The sequence below is a fragment of the Lates calcarifer genome, linkage group LG7_1 (genome assembly GCF_001640805.2).
Source record: "Lates calcarifer isolate ASB-BC8 linkage group LG7_1, TLL_Latcal_v3, whole genome shotgun sequence".
Taxonomy (NCBI): Eukaryota; Metazoa; Chordata; class Actinopteri; family Centropomidae; genus Lates; species Lates calcarifer.
The window spans coordinates 6509943-6529668 of record NC_066839.1 but is presented as its reverse complement, the minus strand read 5'-3'; the positions used below and the strand labels follow the sequence as shown (position 1 = coordinate 6529668).

The window sequence follows — 19726 nt, the reverse complement described above, 5'->3', positions numbered from 1 at the left end:
TTTCTTCCTTTCTTTATTTAATGTCTTGATTTCTTTTTTCATTCTTTCTTTTTGTTGACACAGGAGACATCAAGAGTAAACACCTTCCATTGCACAGACATCTGATTGCTACATATCCTAAAGCCACAACTTTCTGCTGATGTTTTAACAAAGTGTTTCTCACTTTGTTGCTCTCACTTTCTTTGTCTCTCTCAAGGCATTTGGTGAAATTAGTAATCTACTCTCTTCATCCCTCCTTTCTCCCCCTCTCTCTGTCTGTCTCTCACAGCAGTAAATGTTGACGAGGTCGATGAGTTAATTAAAAGTTTCGCCGTAGGGGCAGAAGCAGAGAGAGACATAAAGATACAAAGAATGTGTAGTGAGAGGGAAAGTCACAGAGGTAGAGGAGAACAACTGACAGATGGACAGAGAGTTGTAGTGGGAGAGATTATTAGAAAAAGAAAGACAAAGAGAAATTGCCACTGCTGCTGAATGACTTGTCTGTCAGTCTGTGGTTGATTATTTGACTGAACCCTGAGGAGAAATTTCAACCAGAGCTGCAGAGAAAAAACACAAGCATAAACAAATGTTAGAGGGATGCTTCAGCTGAATGAACAAAGTTGGCATAGTTCTATGTTTAATATTTTTCCTGATTTTAGTCTGAAACCTTTGTACACATGCTGCATATACTGTATTGCTATGTTATCTAATGTTGTAATAGTCAGCTGGGTAATGGTTAGACATCTCTCTCATTTGTTTTTTTACTTAGTTATATTCAGTTTTCTTCTTGCTTTCTTGCTATTCCCTACAGGGTTCATTAAAGTTTCATCAAACCTAATCATTACCTTGCATATTTCCCCAGAACTGTGTGAAATTGTCCTCTGAGTGATGTCAACTAGAGGACACTAGATCCTTGTTGTCTTAATTAATGCTTAAGGTGAAAAACAAGGCTTATTAAGGGACATCATGGTAAACTTATGATTATTAAACTGTGTGGGAGTGGGAAGGCTTTCTAAAAAATGGATGTCAAAGCATGGTGTAATGAGAAAATTTGCAATGAACTAAAGGCTACACTATGAATCTTGATGGGTTGGTCAAATTAATTGAAGTTTACAAGCCCACTCAGGCAGCTTGAGTCTGCTGCTTCATTCACATGGCATTCTTTTCTCAGCAGCATTATGTCTATTGCACCATTTTAATAAATGCAGCATACTTAAGGGCTAGGTTATGAATGTGAAAAATTGGAACATTTTTCTGCATTTTGACTTCAGAAATTTACAGAAATTTTTGGATGCAGCCTGTCCAATTCAGACATCAGAAAAGTCCCAAGGTTAGCGGTTTTCCAAAGCTGTTAAACCACATGACAAGCACTTATCATGGAGTATTGTGGACCCCTAGGCCATCGATGCACTGCATATTATTTTGCTGCATTGCTGCTGCTGTTGTTCATTTAGCATTTCATAAGACTATCCAAGCATCCACCTGTATGGTCTTAGTCTTCCTTTCCCTAGGGGAAAAATTATTATTGTCACTCCCCAGTCCCACTTGTGCTTCAGCTTGTGTGGAGTGATGAGGTCAGAGTTGTGCATTACCAACACTGTAAATTATTTACATAGAATCCATTTCGTGTTAGTTAGTCAAATGGACTATAGTTGGGATCAGAACAGCATAGCAAAGCTGTCATTTATCGATAAAACGCCCCTTTAACCAAGTCTGATGAGTGTTTAAATTCTTGTTGTCATGCCTGAACTCTCTGAACAATTGTATCAGCAGCTCTGAGAATTGGAAGTAAATTCATCGGTAAGTGTGATGCAAAATTTATAGTTAGGAATATCTTCATCAGACACACACACACTGACAAAGCTCATGTCTGCAGTGGTTATGTTTTAGATGTCCTTTAGAGACCTGTTCTCTGCCAGTTTTATCTGTTGCTGTTATCAGTGCAGTACTATGCTGCACTGTACATTAGCACATATTGCTTCACCTTCCCATCCAGTCTCATGCAAACACACATGCATTAGTTTGGCGGTATTTGAAATGTTTTACACTGCTACAATTTAATCTAACTTAGCCTGAGGGGTCAATAGAAGAAAATCGGCATTTTCATTCCAGCATTTCAACATTCAGTCAAATGGAGTGATTATTGTCTTTGCAGTAGCAGAGGCTCTGTCATGCATCACAATAACTTTCCTCTTCTCTCCTGTCCTCTGTGAAATGTTGCATTCACATATACCAACTTATTCCACTGCTCCACTTTTTTAAGCAATAAACACATCTAAACGACCAAAATGTAAATAATCTGTTTTCTCCCCCTCTTCTCCAACCAGCCTCGCAGAGGAGTTATATCAGAAAGTCAAGAGATTGTTTGGCGATCCCCATCAGGCCACAGAAGACCTGAAAGCAGAGGTAATTATAGCATCTAATCTTTACTCTTTTGTCTTCAGTGTTCCCAAATTAATGACATTAACTTAATGCTTCCCCATCTGCTTCCTAAGATAAAAGGGAAGCTTTCAGACCATGAGGGGAAGCTCCAGGAGGCCCAGGATCTGCTCCACTCTGCCCAGGGAAAGATGAAGCAGGCTGGCTCACTGGCTGAACAAAACCACGCTAACCTCACAGGCCTGGAGGTACAGGCACACATAAAGTCACACGCAGCTAACATGTCCATACAAGCTTTACATACACAAACACAAAAAGTCAGAATGGTCACATGAAACAGTAACCATGGTAACACATGATCTCGTGTCGTGTAGTATGATGAAAATACTATTTATATGATTTACGATTTACATTCTGGCATAACATTAGATTTTTACAGTGACAATCAAAGGATAAGCCATTGTGTTTTACTTTACTCTCTCATTCTCACAATCTCACATGAAATTCTAAAATCAAAAAAATACTTTTCCACCCACATCCCCATGATATTCAATCTCTGTACTTAAAAAACATATTCCCTCTATTTTGACTTTCTTGTGCTAAGAAAGACAAGAGCACAGATGAATGGAGTGACAACGTCATGACCTCAAACATTAACTGATACACAGCAGCTCTTAAGTAATTAATTACAGTTTTGAGGTTATTGAGCCCATTTTGCTTGTGGTTTTACACAAGTGTACTAAAACTTTTTATTTCGATCTCCCAAAATGAAAACTCCTATAACTCCTAAATAATCCTAAAGACTATCTATCTATTCATATCAGACACTACTCATAATTTTCCTTTTAACCATTTTGCATATGATACATCATCAAGGAAAACTCAGAGGCAGGACAGATTCCTAACAGAGCAAAACAAACATTTATCAGGAAGATTACTCCACATGTCCTAAAGGAAGCAGTCCGCCATGATCTCTCCTCTCTCTCTCTCCTCTCTCTCTCTCTCTCTCTCTCTCTCTCACGCACACTCTCACACACACACACACACACGGTTCCTTTTCTTAATATTGTTCTTGGTTTCTCCCTGACCCTGCAGTCTTGTACCCCATAAAAATAAAAAAAAAAGCTTTATGCAGCGAGGAAAGTAGAATATTCACGCTACCCAGTGAGGGTTTATAGTGAGTTCACATGTTATTAAATCAAATCTCTAATTGTGTGTCCCTTGTGTCCTCTGACTTCTTTTATTATTTCCAATAACTAGAAATCCTTTTTACCATAAAGAGATTTTTAGAAGTAGTCTGTACTAAGAAAAATTCCCCTGAATAATCTCTCTGCCATTATTATAGGAATCAAAGTTTCAATTTAGATTTGACTTGACTGAACTGACCATGGCAACGTCCACATTCACACAGACTTCCACTTAAACTCACACACTACATGGTTTGCATCCGAGTATCTATGAATTTGACATTTAAAATGTCAGGAAAGCAGCAGATTTCAGTTATATTTTTGCAGTGTTGTGCAAAAAAGCAGTCTGACTTGTTTTAGGCATTAGTGTAGCCAAACTGACAAATACGTACAGTTGCAAAACAGAGAAGCTTTGATCATGATATCTCATGCAAAAGATTATGACAATTTTCCTGCTTCTGTGTCACATGATATTTTACTTATCAAACAATGAATCACTTAAATGAAAAAATAATTGACATCGTGAACTGGTAGTGAAAATAATCAGTAGTTACAACCCTAATGTTCCTTCTGAAGCACATTGTGCATCTGTTTGATCCTGATTTGTTTTCTTGCAGAGGAAGCGCTCTGCAGTCAGTGCAGTAAAACAAGAAGCACAGGACGTCCTAGGAGAAGGAGAACGTCTATTGGATGAAGCAAACCAGCTTTCTGACAACATCAACAAAGAGATAGAGGTACTAGAGTCAACTAAGTTGAAACTTCTAGAACCCCTGTAATTCTTAAAAACCTCATCCTAGTATTGTGTCTTTTGGCTAAAGGAAAGAGGAATTAGTTGGAGTAGGGGGGTATCCGTCTGTTTTGACTTTGCCTCTTTCCTCTCTTCTTTGTTCAAGTCAAATTATTTTATTTGCATAAAATAATAAGTAAGTATATTACCATAACTAACTAACAATACTAACTCAAAAAGTGGTTTGAATAGCTCAGTACGTTTTTTTCCAATATCAACTTCAGACCCTCTGTTTTTTCTCTCTGCCTGTAGGACTTGGAGGAGATGGAGAAAGAGCTTGGACCTCTTCATGTCCAGCTGGATGATAAAGTCAGTCGCCTCACCAGTGGTTTAAGTGACAGCCTGGCTGATCATGTGCATGATGCAGAGGAACACGCCAAGCAGCTGAATGAATCTGCTGCTATTTTGGATGGGTAAATACTAACACATTACCATATTTGTATATGGTCACAAATTGGTTAATCAGGATTCACAGACAAAAGAGAAAAATAATACAATTTTAATGATGAGAATTAAAAAATAGTTGTTATTGCCTCACTAGAAGCAAAACCATTGCAAGAAGAGTACAAACCAACTTGATAATCAATGGTTTGTTTAAAACATCTATTCCTCTCTTTTGTCCTCTCTCTCCTCACAGTATTTTGGCTGAAGCTAAAAATCTCTCCTTCAATGCAACAGCTGCCTTCAAGGCCTACACTAACATTAAAGCAAATGTCGATGCAGCAGAGAAAGAGGCAAAGGCTGCCAAACAGAGGGCAAATGAGGCACTGGCTCTGGTAAGAGGACACATATACCTACATGCACACACCTATCGACTAAACAAAATACAAAATAATTATTTCTTACTTCTATTCTAAATAGCTTGATCCTTCAGGGTTTAACAAAGTATGCCATTATTTTTGCTATATTCACAGGTCAAAGTGACAAAAATATCCTGTGACCCATTAGTCTCATTTTCCCTGTTTCCCAATACATTCTCCATTACACAGTTGCAAAAACTAAACTGTACAGGCAGCTTTGTGTTATAAGTAACACACCTCACATTCAGGTACTGTATTTTTACAATAAATATCAAGTACAAGCATTCTGGCTATCCAGATCAAGAACATGTACTGTGTGTGTGTGTGTGTGTGTGTGTGTGTGTGTGTGTGTGTTTTTGTGTGTGTCTTGCATGGAGAAAGAGTAATGTAAGCTTGTGCTCTCCATTAGTCATGGCTGAGAGATCAAAGCACTTTTCTGTCCTTCTCTTTCCTACATTTTTCCCCTCTCCCTCTTTCATTATTATGACCCCACACGCACACCTGAAAATCTCCCTGTTTACACCTTTCATTTATTCTTTTCTTTTTTTTATCCCCTTTTTCTTGTCCCTGTTTTTTTGTTCATTTCCCATTTGTTTGCTTTTATCTTGGTTATATTCCTTATCTTTGATTTTCCTTTGTCCTTTATTCTATAATAGTTTATTTTTCTCTCTGTTCTTTTAAACTATTTTCTGTATGCCAGTTCATTTATTTGTCCTTTCTCTGCCAATATTTCACCCTTTTTTGACTCATTTCTCCCATTTGCTTATTTTCACCAGTGTCTTTTTTTCTTTCTTTCTTTTCCTTTGGCAAGAAAGAGGTAAAGTGTAGAAGTAGAAAGCAGTGAAAGGAGGTGTAGAAACAAAGAAGGAAGGGGTTGAGGGTAGAGAATGAATGTGAGTCCGCTGAATGCCCTTCTTAGAATATCATTTAGCAATGCAAAATAGTCGTGCTTTGATCTTACAGAGAGGTTGTATGCAGATTACTGCACCTTTTTTATGTGTCACAAAACATATCTTTTGATTTCATGTGTGGGGTCTAAAATATTTTTGGTGAAAGCATGTGAAGTCACATGCTGTTGCTCTCTGTGTATCTGTATGTGTTTAGGCTTTAGGTCCAGAGGTCCCGGTAAAGGAGGCAGCTCAAGGTGCCCTTCAGAAAAGTCACAGACTGCTGAACCAAGCTAAACAACTGCAAAATGATGTCAAAGGTAACCATAAGAATGTGTTTGTGTGTACGTACAACGAAGTTCATACAAAGCCTATTACACATGGTATGTAACAGGCAGTATGAAGATATGGGTAGGCTTCTAATTGTTGTGCAGGGATCTTCGGTCAGTTAATGGATTACAGTAATGATACAGAAAAGATCATAAATACAGTATAAAACAAGAGTTTTATTCATTTGAACCAGTTTATCAGCCATCAGTGTCACTCTTCATCTCTCTCTCTGCCTAACTGTCAATCACTCGTCTCCTTTGGGGAGGTGAGGGAAGTGATTTTATTAGCAGGCATCACCATCATTTACTTTGTGTATGTGTGTGTGTTTTTTTTGTCTTTTTGTGCGTGTATAGAGAATGCAGATAGTGTGGCCGGGCTGAAGGGCAGAGTTAAAGCAGCAAGAGACAAAACCAAAGACCTGCTCAAAACTGTCAACGGAACCATGGCAACGCTCAGTGCAATCCCCAATGGTATGTCTACACGAATACACAGTGTAAGTGAGTGAGCGTGTGTGTGTTCGTGCGCGCGAAGGAGAGAGATAAAGAGAGAGTGGATCAATATCAGTGTGCGGATAGAGGTCAGTTGCTTTGGTAAACTCAACTTGACACATGTCGAAACTCTCTGATACACACAGACACACAGAAACGTACTGCAGTTACAGCGAGGTTGTTGAACCAAAGTGATACACATGGTTGCGTTTGGATCAACATGCAGGAAAAAAAGTTTAATGTAGTGCCTACAAATTGTAAATGGATGAGACCCAGAGGTTAACACAACATGTTAAATTTCAGTTCAAATCCCTCTGAGTGAACTCAAAATAACACAATAACTGCAACATGTCACAGTGAGTTGGATTGCTAGAGACCAAAAGATCACCAGTCTTGATTTTCACAGGATTTACCCAACCTGATAACACAATCAGGTATGTAGTTAGAGGTGATGTTCAGGGATGATTACCCGCTGGTGTTATGGGCTTACAGTTTCAGTTTGACCCCTAAAATCTTTATGGATTTACCCATGTCACCCAGACATCTACAGAACAAATCCTGTGGTATGAGGGAAGAATCATTCCACCTACATTGCCTATAATACGAGGAGTTTGCAGGATAATCTTGTGTATACAACATCCTGGCCTAGTTGTCAGGTGTACTTAGATTAAATGACAAAACTGTAGATATGTCCCTCACTACATACTAATATTTCAAAGCTGGGAACTTAAATGAAGTATAATTGTCCTTATCATGCTCCTAATGTGTCGAAAATTTTTCTAGCCATGAGTAGCAGCTCTGTTTTAGTTGTCCACTGGGGCAATATTCTCTAACAACTACATAGATGGACGAAGTTTTAATTAATGTTGAATTAGAATTATAGTATTATGTCATGTGGACTTGCAATACATCTTGTGTATGTGATGCAATGTCTCTTCAAAATCGCTTCAAATTAAAGTTATACTACTCAGTCAGTGCCACTTCCTGCTTCTAAATCTGGCCTGGGATCTATTTTCTGTCTATTCTTGTTTTTAACTCCCAATCCACACTGTCAACTACCAAACAAAGCAGAGGAAACAAATAAGTGTATTCATGCATATTAACATCTACATTAGAATCAGCTCAGGTTAAAAGCCTCCCATACAGTAGCCCAGTGGCATCATACTGATAAATCCCACCATAAATATTTATTAAAACACCATATCCATCATGTTGACAGAAGAATATCTCATTTTTCTTAACACATTATTAGGAGTACTCTGCATCACAAAGACACTCTGTTGGCCCAGGCTTAATAAAACAATGCTACTGATCAGAGTATGTAATGTGTGTGTAATGTTTCTGTTTTTTATTACTTTTTTTGGTTTGTTTTCCTTGACAGACACAGCAGCTAAGATAGCTGCCACAAAGGTTGTAGCAACTGACGCTAATGCCACGGCCATAGATGTCCTTGAGCGCCTTGGAGATTTGAATCTGCGACTCCGTGGCCTACAGCAGAACTACAGTGAGCTGGAGGACACTGTGAATGCAGCAAATCAGATGATCCAGGACCCTGAGAAAAACAGTAAAGTGCATTAATTTTTTCTGGTTACATGGTAACATAGTCTAGCACTTTAACACAGACAACCCAGTGAGAATATGTCCTCTATCAGTGGCAATCTGTCCTCAGTCTAATCCTCAATCTGACAATAATGCTTCTTTAACTTCATTTCTTGACTCATTGGAGATAAGAATGTTATTTTCAGAGACACATAAATTGGTAAGTTATGATTACTTCAACCCAAACCTGATATTTTTCTCTCTTTCTCTCTTTTTTCATTCCCCACAGCCATCAGTATGTATATTTCACTTATCTAAATATAAGTACTATTTACTGTAAGTGGTGTACCAATACAATGTTGTAATTGCCAAGTAATGCTAAGAATGTTTACTCCCCACCAATATACTTTTCTTCACACCATATTAAACAAGAACCCTTAAAATCGTCACTTAAATACAATTGAACACAATAATCTTGAAGTTTGTTTTTTGGCGTGATCAGTGTCACCTATGCCAGTATGATCTGATTTCAACAACATTATTGGAGCACCACCCATTAATTTTATGACCATCTTTAATATCTCGAGTAAACAGCAATTGCCTCTAATAATGCCTCTGTTCTGCTCTGCCCTGCTAGAGCATGAGAGCTCTGTGCACTGCAAAGCATGGAACTTGTTTCCTTCTCTCTCTCTCTCTCTCTCTCTCTCTCTCTCTCTCTCTCTCTCTCTCTTTCTCTTTCTCTTTCTCTTTTTCTTTGTGTCTTTATTTCCCTCTTTTTCAGTTTCAAGCCTTTGCAATATATAATAGTAAATAGTGCAGAGGGTTTTCTTTGAATGCTGAGCTGCAATAATTGTTCGTCTCTCACTGGCTTCTTCATCTTGCTCTTTTTCCATATTTCTCCTCCGTCTTGAGTAATTGTTCAGCTGCCATTATTTTTCATCCTTTCCATACTATTTACATGCTAGCTCTCCATGCTCTCTCAGCTATAATATACTGTATAGTTTTAATGGTAGCTAATACTGTGCTGTTCTATATCACTACTGTATTTTATCTTTCTCTACTCTCAGTCCATGCTGCAGGAGCTAAAGTGAAGGATTTAGAAGATGAAGCTGATAGGCTGTTGGAGAAGCTGCAGCCAATCAAAAAGCTGCAGGACAATTTGAAGCGAAACATCTCACAAATCAAGGAGCTGATCAACCAAGCCAGGAAACAAGCTAACTCAGTAAGTTGTAAAGCACTTGCATGTACTACTACCAGTCTGATCATATTTAAGGAGAGTTCAAGTGTATGACACCAAAATTATGTCCTCAGCAACAGTCATTTACTTTGATTAGAAATCTTACTGCTCAACTACAGAGAAACTCCCCATTTTTAACATTGCATTTTTCCATTATTTAAGACTTCCTTTTATGATCTGAGGTACGATTTTGTAGTAAATATTTGATTCAAATTTTATTTCATCTTTGTTTTTTTCTGAAATCTATTCTGTAAATTAAATGGGAAACGTTCTAATTCAGTAGTTGCTTTCTCTCCCTACTAATACAACGAGTCAGTTTTAGAAACATTGGCAACTTGGCAACTTTATGAAAGCAATCTGTGATAATTAAAGTGAAAGCTATTATGTAAGATTGTCTATGTGGAAACATTTCTCTTCTTTGTTTTTGTCATTGCAGATCAAAGTATCGGTGTCATCAGGAGGTGATTGTCTCCGTAGCTACCGTCCTGATATCAGGAAAGGGAGGTACAACACCATCGTCCTTCACGTTAAAACAACCACACCTGATAACCTGCTCTTCTACCTTGGATCAGCCAAATACGTAAGTATACTGCTCAGTAATTTGCTGAGAAGCTGTAACAATGAAATATACTATCAAAACTATAAGTAATAGGTGCTTGCTCTCATTTGAATAACCTATAGCTATCATTGTTTTTCTCATCTACATTTTCAACAACATTCCATGATAATATTGCATTGCTGTACATTAACACTCATTGTGTTTTTTTGGATAACTAATACATCTTTATGGCTCAGACTTTGTCTGCAGTATGTATAGCTTTGGTATTATTGCTTATTATTATATTATTGATTCAGTTTTTTAAAATTTTCCATATTAAAGCATTAATCATATTTAATATAATGTGGAGATGCTGTATGTTGTGTAGCATTTATCATACTTGAAAATGCAAAAGTGTACACACACATAAGTATACATGCACAAAGGGAAGCACACACTTGTGTTCCTCTCTCTCAGACACATACACACAATCTCACAAACACAGCCCACACATACTCCCAGAATGATTTGTCTAATATGAGAATAATTAATACTTCTTGACACATACTCACTAACACTCCTATAAAAACAGCACACTGCTGTTTTAAGGTGCCGCTGACAATCCCACAGTGTGCATATGTGTGGCTACGTGTGTATGGATGTGTGTGTCCTAACAAGCAGCAGCAATTAACAACAAGTTTATGTTGCTATCTGCTTTAGCCTGATTTCCCTTGAGAAATCACTGCTTTGCTTCATCTGACTGAGAAGTCTTGAATGCGCATGCATGTGTGTGCGTGCATGTGTTTTTGTGTGTCTCTCACTAATACTCTCTAATTGTGAAGAGTTCAGTATAAATACTAATGTGTGTGTGTGTGCACACCTCTAACATTTCACTAATAGTGTGTAATGCTAGTTGAATAATAACGACGATGCCCTGTGATCTGTGCTAATGAATAATCGCCATTACCCTGGAGAGACTTGAGAGATAAGTGTGTATACCTGTGTGTGTATGTGTGCCATTTGTGTCTTCAAATGTGACTCCCTAATAATCTCTAATTGTGCATAATACTATATGAATAATAATGCTGTGTGAGTGTGTACTTCAGAGACAGCATCCAGATGAGAGCATATGCTCAAAATTCTCTTATTAATTTTTTTGGCTCATACATAAGTAATAAGATCATTAATCAAAATACAGCAAGATCCTGTGAAAATCCACTTACAGAGACAGATGGGGAAAACTTCAGCCTTTGTGCCCTCAGAATAGATCAGAGCTGGGTGTGAAATCTCTTCACTGTTCACTCTTTCACTACTCCCAACATGATAAATACTCTTTAGGGTTCTCTGTAGTGAGTAATAAATTGGAATTTTGGAGACTTATTAATCGCCATCATTTTGTATCACCCTCAGCTGTGTTGCATAACTCCTGTGTTCTGTCATCTCAGGAGCAAAGGCAAAGCACTGCATTATACAATTTTAAGAAAAATGTAGTTTAAATACTGTGCACACTGCATTTCTCACTGCAGAATCCTGATATTACATTTTTTGACTCAAAGCAAATGTTTTCCTATTGCTTCTTCACACAGTTTGAGATGCACTGTATTTACTGATTGCCACAGGTGTAACTGACAGCCTGGCGGTTACTGAGATTTCGACATGCCTATCTTACCTGAATTAAAACCCTAAATTTGTCCTATTTTTCTTGCTATCTGATTATAATGCAGGCATTCACAATGCACATTAATGTTAGACTAAAAGGTGCTGGAGACAGCTAAATGACTTTGGTTGAGGGTAGTGGTCAAATCCCCTGCTTACAAAGTCACTTTCCTCCATAGTTACTTTCCTTCCATTGCTGCTATGTAGTCCTGCAAGGCAAATGTCATTTCCTCAGTTACATGCCTAACTAAGAGTAATCTAGCTTGTGGATACAATAAAACCAAACCTAAGGAATATAAACAGACTGGCTTTTCCCATTTTATCTATATTTCTCTGCCTCTCCCCCTGTCTCCATCCTGTCTCTGACATGATATCACATATATACACAGTATATATCAAGTATATACAGCATGTGTCCTCTGTGTGCCTCAGGTTGATTTCCTGGCCTTAGAGATGCGTAAGGGGAAGGTGAATTTCCTTTGGGACGTGGGTTCAGGTGTGGGGAGGGTCGAATATCCCCATCACACCATCCATGATGGGAACTGGCACAGAGTAGAGGCATCTCGGTAAGAAGTGTACACAGTCATACACATGCACATACATGCATATGCTTTATTGCTCGCAAATGCATGCACCATTTCTCATTCAAACATGCTTCCAAAGCCAACGCTGGTGTTGGCTACAATACAAAGAAAAGTCAGCTCAAATATTCAATCTTGGAAAATCAGGGATGTTGAGAAGCATATTATGTTGATGCACACACAAACACACCAGCCAGAAATACATACTATTCTCAAATAGAACTTATGTGAGAAAGACAGCCATTGTAGCACTGATACACTTGCAGTACATGAAAAACATAGCACTTACCTCCAGCTTCCACTCTGACATTAAAGGCTTGTATAGCTTTGAGGCATTTTTTTCTTTGTATTTTCTTCACATTATGAGACAGGACATAATGTACATGTATTCTGGTCTTATAGGATAGAAGGAGAAAGACTAGCACCTTTAATTATGTTATAGATGTGTAGCCCTGACTAGCCAATATCAAATATATCATAATCAGACTGATGTATTTTATTCACCTTACTCTCACTGTAACCTAATCTAGTCAAAAACAACCAATTGTAACAGCAAAAATAAACCAATCTTACAACCACAGGACATCATTTTATCCATATTGCTGAAGAAAACATGTTGCTTCACATGGGAAATCAAGAGTTTGCAGCCTTGTCAGCCCCATGGCACATCATTACATACACACAGTATAATCTAGCAGATCCAGTTTTTCTCTGTGAAAGCTTAAGTGGTGCTGTATACAGACCATCCAACACAAGACTCATTCACACCAAGCAGACATCCCACCTGCATCATGCATTTCCCTCTGAGAGATTTCCCAAAGGTGTTTTCACTGGGACCTCACAGACTATCAGTCTTAAAAATGTTCCCCTACACGACACAGAAATGCTGTTCCTGCTATGAAAACAAACTCCAAGGTGTGAGATTAATCTCATTGTACAGCTCAGAGGTTCCACTGCTACAAACTGGTTCTACATTGTGTTTCTATCATTCATCTTTAGCACCAAGGGTTCATAAAAACTGATTCCAAGTGCCTCTAACGTCTTCAGTTGGTGTAAATGTCTTCCAGGAAATAGAGAGTGGCAAACAAAATAACATCAACCTCCTCCTTCTCTCTTCATCTGTCTCTCTGTCTCCAGTAATGGGTTGAATGGTACCATATCCGTATATCCTCTGGAAGGCTCTATGGCTGGTATGATGCCGACCCCTGCCAGTGCCAACTCGCCCACGGCCTACACCATCTTGGACGTCGACCAGAACGCCTACCTGTTTGTAGGAGGAATACTCGGCACTGTCAAGGTATCTGTCTGTCTTGCTGTCTGTGTATAACTACATCAAGAACTTCTCTGTCTTTTTTTCCCCCATTATTGTACTTCTCTTTCTGTCCTTCAGAAAGCAGAAGCTGTAAGAACAACAACATTCACAGGCTGCATGGGGGAGACCTTCTTGGATGGTAAACCCATTGGACTATGGAACTATAGAGAGAGACACGGAGACTGTAAAGGTTGTGCTGTCAGGTATATAAACACTTCTTCACAAAGTTTTAATATTTTTCATGAATTATAATATTGTATTCCCTTTTTCTTCCATTGTTTACTGTTAATATTACGCATCCTATGTATATACTTGATGTAGGAAAATCATGCATTTTCATACAAGTTTACTCAACTTGAATGTTATGCGTTATAAAATACAACTGAATTCTTCATTCAGTCAATTTTATTGTGGATCTTTTTGTTGTTTTACTATTCAAGAGGCCACTTCATCATCTTTGCTACTTTGCACTTTATTTTTGGTGACATTTGAAACTTGACAGTTGGATGGAAAATAAACTGATGATAAAGCATCTGTGTCTTTATAGCCCCCAGCGCTCAGATGGTGAGGGAATAGTCCAGCTGGATGGTGAAGGCTACGCCGCGGTGGGACGACCCACAAGGTGGAACCCAAATGTTTCCACTGTCACCTTTAAGTTCCGCACTTTCTCCTCTGATGCTCTGCTCATGTATCTGGCTACTGAAGATATGGTATGTATGCAACAAAGACTTTTCTAAATTGAAATCACCTTTCTTTAGATAAAGTACATCATCATTCAACTAAAGATGTCATTATTAGTCCTCAAAAAGTCAGGCACACTGCTAGTGGAAAAGTTAAAAAGGCTTTATTATTGTGGCCACTTTAAATTTTGTACTTTAATGAAACAGTTTGCATCTAGTACTACTTTACCTGTGTACCAGTTTTTCGCATCAGATGTAGGTAGGACTTCTTTGCTTGTTTTGTATTTAAATTCTTTCTTGGCTCTATAAAGCTGATATTTTGTTTTCAAAACTGCTACTAAATACAGTTACACAAACATGAACAGCAACACAGCACTTTTTCCCTGGCTGTTGTTCTGTATAGAAGGACTTCATGTCCCTGGAGCTTTCAGAGGGCAAGGTGAAGGTGAACTTTGACCTTGGGTCGGGGGTTGGCAGTGCCATATCGGCTAACCGCCACAATGATGGGAGCTGGAAGTCCCTCACCATGTCGAGGAACAAGAAGCAAGGTACATACAACACTGAAAACAAGCAATAGTCAGATACCTGTGCTCATAAATGAACAGAGCAGTGATGTTAGAGGGGAAGGGGAGAATTGCAATCATTATCTGCCTGTTTAATTGTTATTTATGTCTCTTAAACTGTTTACAAAGCCACCGTGACTGTAGTGGACATCGACAGCAGTGCTGAGGAGAAGATAGTTGCCACATCTCAGGGTTCAGCTACTGGCTTGAACCTCAAGGAAAACCAGAAAATCTATTTTGGTGGGCTGCCGACAATTGGAAACTACAGGTACACAGACAGACACACACACAGAAACACCCAGACACACACACAGTTGTAATTCATTCATATAGACACGTAGGCACTCATACAGATGGATTCATTTTAAAGAAGGCTATAATACCGTACGTTCTGTATGTTTCTAATGATTGTAGTTATTTCTGAATGTAACACTTTTTTTGATGCTCCACTACGATAAAATTAAGCTGCTGAGACTTTTCTGTTCATCAAGAACAATCAGCCTCTTTACAACCAATTATAACTCTTTTTACACCTTGTATTCAATCATTAAAACACTGATATACCAGCAGGTTGAGCAGAAAAAACTTGGCTAGTTGAACTGAGTCATGAGTTGAAACTGTGTTTGTGAAGTGTGTTAATGCTTAAATATGATGATTTGTCTTAACAGCATGACAGCCAGGTAAATAAATAAATTAATACATCTCATAATCAGACACGCAGTAGAATTTACTTTGTACTGTCCTCTGCATGAGGCCTACCCTATGCTGATGATGCTGTACAACCCACAGAATGTGAATGTATCTTGGCTGGCCCCTGAAGGCTCCTGCTCTTCCACATGGCAGCTGGCAAGCATTTCTCTGTCCTTTATTAATCTGAATTTGACGTTTGTCTGCTCAGAACCACTTAGGTGTGTTTTCTCACATTTCTGAATCTGCCTTACAGGTATTATTGTCATAGTCCTATTCAAATTGTATTCTAGGTGTGTTTTTGTAGCATTGCAAGTAAAAGCAAGTTTTTGCTGAGCTACAAAAACGTGGCCATAATTCACTGAAAACAGTTATAATAAGGTGCATTACACTTCTAATATTATGTTCAATGTGATTCAGGATTATCTGACAATGGATTTTTCTGCTTTCCTTTCTTCTTGAATAATACTGCAACTTGAACAAAGCCTGACAAAACATAAAGATTTATTCTGATAAAAACTGATGATTATATGATGATATGGACAAACACCAAATTCAGATTATTCTTCTTGTTGACATCCATACATCCTTCTGCTTCTGGATAAAGGATGCAGTAGCTTCGCTGCTGGAGTAATTGAACTTTTTAAATGATGCTACACTGCAAGAGACAGGGAAGTCCACAGAGTCTGCTACAAATAATCTTTCCTAAAAATTAATGCAACTTCTTTATAGGTCAGAGGTCACTCTGAAGCGCTATGCAGGCTGTCTTCGGGAGATTGAAGTCTCCAGAACTCCATATAATCTCCTCAGCAGTTCAGATTATACCGGGGTCACTAAAGGATGTAATGTAGAGGTAAGAGTGTCCACTTAATTTTAGATTTATAGGTCTGAGGTGTATATATAAACTCTTAAAATGCTCAGATTACATTATAGATTTGTGCCTGCTACTTGAATTTATACACTGTGTGTAGGCTGTAAAATATGTTTCATGTTTCCCAGTAGTTTATATTTTGATGGAGTTAGTTGAGGATATAACAGGTAAATTTTAGTGTCTACAGCACAGTATTTGCATAATACAGATATGGCAAAACCTCTCTGTATGATATTGCTAAGATCCTTTAGTTTTAGTGTCATATGCTAGTATTTAAGTGAAATATCATATGTATATGTGTGTATAAAGCATTAGAATGTGACTGAATAGAAGGTGGATGAATATGTACATAGAAAATTAACATTGCAAAGAGTCAATATTCATTTTGAAAAGCCCTTGACATACAAAAATTTAGCGCTATCTTCCTCACCTATTTTGACCTGCTCTACTTCTCTTGCTTGAGTGTCTCTCTTTAATTCCATTGCTTTTTTACACTGCTTTATCCAGGAAAATATAGATGGCTCTCTGTAAAGCAGAATAGAAAGAGAGGTCACCAGTTCAAACTGTCTTATGACCTTTTTTTTCATTTTCCTCTCACATACACAAAATATTTATGTATTACTTCATATTATAATATATACATATTTTGCTGAAGCACAGAGCCTGAAGAACTGTGTGACTGTCAACAACATATGGACTGTATACACACCTCCACAATTACCTTCTATTTTTGCATCAGTCAGGCATATTTTTCTCTTAATTTATGCAGACACATGTACACTTACATTGATTCAACAGTGGAGTTTTCAAAGCCAGACAAATCATTCACCATGATTTTTATACACTTGTGCCATTCACACATACAAATACGCACTATGCTCACAGAGTGTATAAAGGCTATGACAGATCATAAAGGCCCAGGACTGGGAGCATGTGAAGTGAAGGTCTCCCTATTCCTCTTATTGCCTTTTCTCTTCCTTTAATGACCATTTAGCAATACTACAGGATGAGAGATGAGAGTTTGTGGTTGTGTGTGTGTGTGTGCCGGAGTATTTCCACAAGTTAGTTTGCTTTTGTAAGAAAACATGAGTTGTTAGAAGTTGTCTCTTTTATGAGTAAAACCTTGACTTGACTAAAGCTTCAAAGGGAATTACTGTGACCGCATAATTTTGATCAACCAAACTCAAGCTGCTATTTTACTTTTCCATCTAAATGTGTTCTGTAAAATTTAGGACAAAAAAATATCTGTTCATTGATGAATACTAAAATACATGTAAACTGTAACTATTTCATCTCTATCTCACAGAACCTGTACACAGTCAGTTTCTCTAAGCCTGGATACATGGAGCTGGGTGGACTGTCGCTGGCGGTCAGCACAGAGATCAGCCTGTCGTTCAGCACTCTGGAAGACACTGGCACCATACTGTTGGCAGTAAGTGGAGCCTCACCGCACAGCCAGCAGGTTTGGTTTAATCTATTTTTGTTCATCTAAATTTTAGACCCTTCAGTAGTACATAATATAGTAATTCTAAGCAGATTTTAAACATGTAGTGTGTTCAAATTTAAGGGCAGCAAGTGATGAGAAAGAACTATTTTGATACTAAATAAGGAAGAATATGAATTGTCTTGAAATAGTCCATTTAAACCTAAATATATCCAGTCATTATTCATTTATTATGAACACTGTTTTCTTTATGTATTTTGAGTTATATTCTTATCTGTAGAAAAATGTAATAATAAGACTCTGGGTTACACTTGAATTAATTTAAATCAATTATTGTACACAATTATTTATCCTTAATTATTTTAAGTGCACCAACTGAACACTTTACATATTGTCTCCATAATTAGTACCAAATTTAGTAGTTGTTTTCAGGAAAATCCTGAGTAAAAAAGTTTACTCATCTTTACTGCTATTACAGTTACTAATTATATAGTCCATTAAGCTATCATCTGTCAGACATTGTCAATTTGGCTCCCGTAAAAACTCTGTAACCCAAACTCAGTTTTACCTAGAAAGATCTTCTCTAGAAAGATTCCCAAGAAGAACAGCTACAAATCAGTCCCTTCACAGGGAATAACCGTAAAACTAAGAAACCCTCAAAATAAAATGACAGAAATGTAATTTTCAGAACATTTTTTCACCACAGGCCCGGAACACAAATCTCTTCAGCTCCAAGAGGAGACGCAGACAGTCAGGAGAGGTGGGTTCAGCTGAACACCAATGTACCCTACAAGTACTGTCCCCCTTTCCTAAGTGAATGATGTTTTAAGTGCATATTAATGAGATTTGCATTTGCTAGCAACTGGGCTAATTGGATTGTCTTTTATCCATAAAACATACACACACATACAAAAACATGTCAGTTTACAGATGCACTAAGACACATATGCAGCATGGCAATCCAGTGTATAGCTATTATCTTAGATTTTAGCTGACCACGCAAAGACAAACACACACACATACACACACACATACATACATATACAGGCACACAAGCACCTTTTCTCTAAGTGAGTGAAGTTTCCATGAGTGCATATTAATGAGATTTGAGTTTGTTGGCAGGTATGCTGATTAGATTTTCCTATAGCTAAAAACAACAACACACACACACACACACACACACACACACACACACACACACTTGAAGTCCCTGAACTTGATGCTGCCCTGTTTCATCCTAATCACTGAGATATAAATAAATCCATTATTTTGTCTCTGCTGGAAACATTGTGTATTTGATGTGTAAGTGATGTGTTTGCACATGTATTCATATTTGCAGTGTTTGTGTATGTCTATATGCATGCATGTGTGGGCATCCATTTCCATGTTTGTGTATGTGTGTTGTTGTAGTATAATGTGTAGTGATGTGTGTGCATTTGTGTGTAAGTGTAGTGCATTGGGTATGAGGATGTTGCTCTCATGAATGCACAATTGAAAGTCTATGGATGTTTATGTGTGTGTACATGAGTGTGTGTCTGTGTGTGTGAGAAAGAGGACAGAGGTTACCTCCAGCTTATCCATCATCACTGGTTGTTGGGTGCATAAATCTATTTTTACTAACTATGCTGGCAGGCAGGGTGTGTGTGTCTGTGTGTGTGTATGTATGTGTGGAGAAAGGTTAAGCGAGGTTAAAAACACCATCAACTCAACTTGGCCCTGACTAATGGATGTTTTAGAAAGGGACAGAGAGACGGGAACAGGAGACAAAGGATGGAGGGATG

The 19726-nt window shown here is 38.0% G+C and overlaps 1 protein-coding gene across 1 annotated transcript in view; it reads left to right on the top strand.

Moving 5' to 3' along the window:
• lama2 (laminin, alpha 2) overlaps positions 1-19726 on the top strand; it is a 180227-nt gene that overhangs the window by 143535 nt on the left and 16966 nt on the right. Inside the window, 19 exon segments of the mRNA XM_051071796.1 lie at positions 2307-2385; positions 2475-2606; positions 4163-4279; positions 4585-4745; positions 4970-5108; positions 6237-6339; positions 6703-6819; positions 8219-8401; positions 9444-9598; positions 10050-10193; positions 12240-12373; positions 13526-13685; positions 13779-13903; positions 14248-14410; positions 14784-14928; positions 15073-15211; positions 16363-16483; positions 17808-17963; positions 18652-18705. Coding sequence (XP_050927753.1) covers positions 2307-2385; positions 2475-2606; positions 4163-4279; positions 4585-4745; positions 4970-5108; positions 6237-6339; positions 6703-6819; positions 8219-8401; positions 9444-9598; positions 10050-10193; positions 12240-12373; positions 13526-13685; positions 13779-13903; positions 14248-14410; positions 14784-14928; positions 15073-15211; positions 16363-16483; positions 17808-17963; positions 18652-18705 — 2527 coding nt within the window.